The following is a 7,382-nucleotide window of genomic DNA, read 5'->3' as shown; positions in this document are numbered from 1 at the left end:
AAATCTGAAAACATATAGAAGGGGGTGAATATGATAATTTGAGAGTATCCACATGTCCCTCCTTAGATGACTATTTAGGGATCATGAAGACTGATAAGCTTTATTATCAGAGTATCATTTTTTAAATCTGTATTTGAAGCAAAGTACTTCCAGAAAATCAGAATGGAGGTGGCATGAAGAACTAGGGACACATATCTGAGTCTCTATTTGGGCCTGGCTATGCCACTTATCTATACATATTGTAAAGGTAAAATTGTCATGTACTAGTGTACGTGGTCACTAAAGAATAAAAAACAGAAAATATGTAAAACATACAAACTTGAGGGGACAAAACTGTCAAAAAGTAGGTTACTAAGTAATTCCTACTCTTTCATTTCTGCAAAGAAAATACAATCCTATTAAAGATAAACTTTGATCAAATCAAACATGTATAAAAAATCATATTTCTTCAGGCCTCTATACTGCTTCAAGTGATAGGAATATCCCAGGAACACGGCACAAACGATAAACAGGTGGATTCACATGGGTCTGGATGACCTGCTAGAACTCACAAGTTTCAGCTCAGCGAAGCACATGGCTCTATATCCATGTGTCTTGAATTAATAGTTCATTTGTATCCTAATTTTACAGATCACTAAAGGAAAACTGTAGAATTATTTGGCAAAATATGACAGCGCACCAAAATGGCACCATCTCCATTGTGGTTTCAGACTTCCTCCTGAATTGTTTAGTCAGGTCTCCCAGCTGGAAGTTCTGGTTATCCCTGCCTCTAAGCCTCCTCTTCCTCCTGGCCATGGGGGCCAATGGTGTTCTCCTGGTCACCATCCAGCTGGAGGCCTCTCTGCATGAGCCCATGTACTACCTGCTCAGCATCCTCTCTCTGCTGGACATCGTCCTCTGCCTGACTGTTATACCCAAGGTCCTGGCCATCTTCTGGTTTGATCTCAGGTCCATCAGCTTCTCTGCCTGCTTCATTCAGATGTACATCATGAATTGCTTCCTTGGCATGGAGTCTTGCACATTCATGGTCATGGCCTATGACCGCTATGTGGCCATCTGCCACCCACTGAGGTACTCTTCCATCATCACTGATCAATTTGTAGCTAGGGCTGCTATGTTTATTTTGACGAGGAATGCATTTCTTACTATGTTCATTCCTATCCTCTCTGCCCAGCTCCATTATTGTGGAAAAAATATAATTGAGAACTGTATATGTGCCAACCTCTCTGTGTCCAAGCTCTCCTGTGATAATGTTGCCCTTAACAGAATATACCAGTTAACTGTAGCCTGGACTCTTCTGGGCTCTGACCTAGTCCTCATCTTCCTCTCCTATATTCTCATCCTAAGAGCCATTCTTAGACTCAAGGCAAAAGGGGCAGCTGCCAAAGCTCTGAGCACATGCGGCTCTCACTTCATTCTCATCCTCTTCTTTAGTACCATCCTGCTGGTTTTTGTTTTTACCCACATGGCCAAGAAAAAAGTTTCCCCAGATATTCCCATCTTACTTAATGTCCTACACCATGTAATTCCTGCAGCTCTTAATCCCATTGTCTATGGGGTACGAACCCAGGAGATTAAAGAGGGAATTAGGAAGTTACTGAGGAGGGTAGTAGAGAGATGCAAGTAATTGTACTCTAGCTTGACTTCTTTCAACCACGAATACTCAAAGTCACTATTGGAAGGCAGGGACTTGGAGATAAAATTACAGTCCTAATCCTCTCTCTGGACATGCCTGAAGATATGAACTGTATGGTTTCCCTCTTACTTCCCACAGCCATGATGCTGAAGACTGTGCATCACACCTCCTTGTCTGCTCCTGATTAATTCCCTTTAGGGTCAGTGTGATAGAAAATAAATACTCATTTAAATATGTGTGGCTGATAGGAAGCATCAGTGTTACTGACAGTGCATTGACTTTAGAAAAGTAAAATGAGATTAAAAAGCAACTATTAAAAAATATTGACGGTAACCATTATGCTTTAGTCTTTCCCTCAGGCATTCAAGCATATTTACTGAAAGTTAGGGTATGTCCCGCATAGAACTAGAAAATGAGACTCTAACATACATAAATCTTGATCCCATTACCCAAAAAGACCTGGTGGAAAACCCAAAAACATGTAAAATCAATGTAGAAGGGTTAGGTTAAAACTCATCAATAAGCCCAGAGGAGAGAGGAATTTATTTGTGTAGGTGGGATTCCTTGCATATCTGATCTCCTCCTTCTGTCCCTTAAACAGAGCTGCCTCCCTAACAGCTTCTCAAAAACATGAACCACTGTCTCTGGGACTTTTTTGCTTGTTGTTCCTCTGACCACATAGCTCGTTCCCTCCTTGGGTCACCCTGACCACAGTATTTAAAAGTGTCCAACAATATTCCCCCAAAGCACAGATGATATTCTAACACTTTCTCTGTTTCCTTGTTCTGCACAGCATCAATCGCTATATACTTACTGTATATTTTGTTCACCTATTTATTTAGTCAGCCTACAGTCACTAAAATATAAGGAGCAGAAGGGCAAGAACTTTTGCCGTTTGTGCTCATTGTTGTATTTCCAGTGTCCAAAAGGTGCTAGGTGTACAGTAGGGACCATAAATGTTTGTGAAATCAATGACTGAATACAAATTGAATAAATGATTAAATGTATGCTAGTTACTAGGAATATAATTCAGATACAGTTCTTGTTCTCTGTGTTCTTACATTGCATATTAAGAGTGAGGGAGCCTACATCTCATGCAAGAATCCATGGTCTGAAATCTGAAGACTGTATAGAATATTACCTTAGGACAGATGGAGGCTTACAAGTAAGATCAGAAGTACATTTTTAGGTACTGAGTTTGAATTCATATGAGAAACACAAGTAAAAGTGTATAGTAAGCACAGGTTACTACACACGGGTTTAATACTCAAATAAGATGTACACTTGAGAATTGACAACAGATCATACTTGAAGCAATGGGAGTAGGTAGAAGGGCCTAAGGAAAAAATAAATATTAAGAAGAGAAGGAAGCCCATCAAAAAAGCCTTGCTGAACCTCTGTATCATCCCTATATCTGCCGTGGGGACATTACCATGGAAATTACAAAAAGATGTAGTGGTCAGGTTAAAGGGAACACAAATAAGAGTCGCAACAAGAAAGCACCTTAATGGGTGCCTAGGTAGCTCATCCTGTTAAGAGTGTGCCTTCAGCTCAGGTCATGATCTTGGGGGCCTGGCATCAAGCCCTGTGTCATGCTCCATGACACAGCTTCAGTGGGGAGCTTGCTTCTCCCTCTCTCTCTGACCCTCACGCCTACTTGTGATCTCCCTCACTCAAATAAATAACTAAATAACTAACTAAATAAATAAATAAAATCTTTAAAAAAAAAGAAAGCACTTCAAAAGGGACTGTGATCACTTAAGAAGTTATGATTACCTTCATCCAAGGCCACCTGTAGATTTTGCGGGGCCCTGTCTAATTAAGTAACTTAATGTGTAAGAGACATTGAAAATGGATGGCCCATGTTGCCCATTATATAACCTATACCCTATAAATGAATATTATAACAGGTAAAGAAAAATTCTTACATATGTATTTATTGTCCTCTCAGTGCTCATAAAGATATTTGCTGTGTCAAAGCACCATCTCTTGACAAAAGAGGGAACATAAAATATATTTTAAAAGTAATGGTTGCAAGTTTCCAAATCTGATAAAAATTATAAACCTGTAGTTCCAAGAGCTCAATGAGACCCAAGATTAAGAAACTTGAGAATATTCTAAAGTATTTAACAAACCAATTGTTCAGAAGTAATGATAAAGAAAAAAACTGTAAAATCCAGAAAAAAAGACACATTACATACAAAGGTATTAAATTAACACAACAGCAGATTTCAGAAACAATGCAAGTGAAAAGACAGTAAAGGAATATTTATATAAAAACTGGGTAAAATGTACAAAAAACTTGTCACCAGTAGATGCACACTACAACGTTTACAATAATTCTTTAGAAAGGGAAATTATCGAATGTGACAATGGATCTACACAAAGGATTGGAGAGCATCAGAATATGTTACAACATGGGTAAATAAGTAACTTTGTCAATATTTAAATGTATTTTAAAATAACCTAACAAAAATAATGCAAAGCATTATTTTTGATTATGCTTTATTAAATATAATATTTATTATTATATGTGAATTATATATAATATATAAATTAATATATATTAATAATGCTTTGCATTATTTTTGCAGTATGTGGTTTCTAAAATGTATGACAATAATAAATAGCACAAGCCAAGAAGGAAGAAATGGAACTGCTTTCAGTCCAGGGCCTGGACCTGGGCGTCCCTGGATCGAGTCCCATGTCCGGCTCCCTGCATGAATCCTGCTTCTCCCTCTGCTGATATCTCTGCCTCTCTCTCTCTCTCCCTCTCTGTGTCTCTCGTGAATGAATAAATAAAATCTTTTTGTGAAAAGGCAATGAATTGAACAACCATATTATGACAATTAGAACTAATATGCCAGAAAGAATAACAATTAAGGATAAATTAGGAACGCTTAGCATATAGGCAGAAAGTATTTGTTAGATAAACAAAAGCATCAAAGTCCTCAAAAATTTAATAAATACTGGAAATATTAATAATACTGGAAATAATAAATATCAATACTAAAATAATCAGTTATAAAGAAGAACCAAATGTTTCAAAAAATAATACAGTTGCAAAGAGAAGGAGTTAAGATGGGAAGGAGTAGAGGGACCCTAAGCTTATCTTGTCTCTCAAACACAGCTAGATAGTTATCAAATCACTCTAAACACCCAAGAAAGTATTCAGAGGTCAGAGAACAAAAATTGGAAGCCTACACATCAAAAAGTGACCACCTTTTGGAAGGTAGGAGGGGCACAGAGTGTTGAATTAGGGGAGATGCAGCTGTGAACATGTCTGTAGGGAAGGGGACTGCCTACTAAGTTACCACAAGATCCAGGAGTGAGAGCATGGTCAGAGGATACCTTGGGTCACAAGAATATCAGTTGGCACCAACTTCTTGCACTGTTTCTAGGCATAGGAGCAGGAAAGCCAGTTGGGAGCACTGGGGCTTGGTGCCAATTTTCTTGTCTGTGTTGCCATAAACTGTGAACCACTGTGTAGTCAAGTAAAGGCTTTCCTGGGACTAACTAGCAAATGGTAAAATCACAGGGAGACCCTTCCCAAGAGGAACAGTGTGGGTCCACACCATGGGAGTCCCTAAAATTTGGAGTTTTGAACCTCAGTCATACACCTGGGATTAAAAAGCTCAGGCACAGGGAGGGTGAATCCAGCATTCAGACAGAAACTAGGAACACAAGAGGGGTGACTGATTGCTCTTCTGTGAGGGCTCTGAAGAGTAGGGGGAGGGTGGTCAAGAACTTTCAGCTCCAGGGCTAGAGAGCAGAGTGCTGCCACATTCATCCTGCCCATCAGCATTGAAAGACTTCAGGTAACGAAATGGCACCACATAGTGGAGGGAAGCCACTCACATCAAGCCCACCTCCATATGCCCTGGAGGGATACTTACACTGAAACAAGTTATCTTGAAAATCAGCAAAACAGCCCTCTCTACCAGAAGAGCAGCACAAACAACTCACTCATACCAGGTCTACTGAACACAGTGCTGCAAAGCTTCAGTTCTAGGGGAAACAGGATATAGCTTCCTTTTTAGTTTTACTCTTCAGTTATTGCTATTATTATTTATTCATTTATTTTTTATCTTCAAATCATTTTTATTATTATTTTTAAAATTTTTGCGTTTAAGTATTTTTAACATGTATTTTTTATTTTAATTTTAATGACATATATATTTCTATTATATATACCAAAAACACACACATATATGATTATATATATATGTGTATATATATATATATATATATATATATATATATATATATATATATATAATTCTTTAACACATGAAAATACATCCAAGAATTAGGGGGTTTTGTTTTGTTTGGGAGGGGGGGTTCCCCTTGTTTTTTGTTTTTCTTTGTGTTTTGTTTCATTTTTTTGTTTTTTTTGTTTTTTATATTTCTTCTTGTCTTTTCTGGACAAAATAACAAGACAGAGAAATTCACCATAAAAGAAAGAGTGGGAAGTAGAACTCAAGGCCAGTGATGTAATCAATATAGACATAAGTAAGATGTCTCAACAAGAATTTAAAACAACAATTATAAGGATATTAGCTGGGCTTAAAAACAGCATAGAAGACACAAGAGAATCCCTTACTGGTGAGTTAAAAGAACAAAAATATAGTCAGGCCACAATTTCAAATGCTAAAACGAAGATGCAAACACAAATGGAGGCCATAGAAAATAAGGATGGATGAAACACAGGAGTCAATCAGTGGTATAGAAGATAAAATTATAGAAAATAATAAACCTGAAAAGAAGAGAAAAAGAAAAGTAATGGACCATAGAGGTAGACTTAGGGAACTCAGCAACTTATTAAGACATAGTAACATTCATATCATGGGAATCCCAGAAGATCAAAAGAGAGAAAAGGGGGTAGAAGGTTTATTCTAACAAATTATAGTTGAAAACATCCTTATTCTGGGGAAGAATACAGATATCAAATCCAAAAACCATGAAGAATTCCCATTAAATTCAACAAAACCCCAACATCTAAAGGTATGTTGTGCCCAAGATTGGGAATCGGAGAAACCACCAAGGAGCCCACACTGATGCAAACACACAAGGGTCTATTTACAAGCTCGAGCTTGGGTCCAAATATACTCCACACAGCAGAGCAGGGGCTTGGACCCCAAAGTGGGATATAGCTGTGTTTTTTATGGGCTGGTCTAGGTATTTTTCAGAAGGGGTGGAGGAATTTTTTTTTCCCATTCCAATATGGGTGGAAAGGGTGGGGGAGTTTCTTAAGACCTGATACGGGATTCTCTGAGCTCTGTCATCTTTCTGACATGGGATTCCCTGCCAAGGACATTCTGAGCTTTGTTCTCATTCTAATATGGGGCTTAACTGAAGTAAGGCAAAGTTCAGCACTTATTCACAGGGCCTGAGATGGCTGTACTTGTGCTAACTCTGAACTTAAGGTGGAATGGCCTTAATTTTTCTCTGCCTCCACAATATCACAGTCAAATCCACAAACTATACAGAAAAGGGAAAGGACCCTGAAAGCAGCAAGGGGAAACAATGCTCTTAAACTATAAGGGAACAGATTAGGCTTCCAGCAGATCTGTCCATAGAAACATGGCAGGCCATAAGAGAATGGAAGGAAATATTCAATATATTGAATGGAAAAATACCCAGCCAAGGATTCTCTATCCACCAAGGCTATCATTCAGAATTCAAGGAGAGATAAAGTTTCTCAAACAAAAACTAAAGGAATTCATGACCACTAAACCAGTCCTGC

At 38.1% G+C, this 7,382-nt stretch overlaps 1 protein-coding gene across 1 annotated transcript; it reads left to right on the top strand.

The window, feature by feature from the left end:
• Window positions 1-667: 667 nt before the first annotated feature.
• On the top strand, window positions 668-1,627 carry LOC129504839 (olfactory receptor 56A3-like). The gene has a single exon (XM_055317720.1). The coding sequence runs from the start codon at window positions 668-670 to the stop codon at window positions 1,625-1,627; it is 960 nt and encodes a 319-aa protein (XP_055173695.1).
• Window positions 1,628-7,382: the final 5,755 nt, after the last annotated feature.

This window comes from Nyctereutes procyonoides, unplaced genomic scaffold (assembly GCF_905146905.1).
Source record: "Nyctereutes procyonoides isolate TBG_1078 unplaced genomic scaffold, NYPRO_anot_genome, whole genome shotgun sequence".
Lineage (NCBI taxonomy): Eukaryota > Metazoa > Chordata > Mammalia > Carnivora > Canidae > Nyctereutes > Nyctereutes procyonoides.
This window is presented reverse-complemented; position numbering and strand designations above follow the sequence as displayed.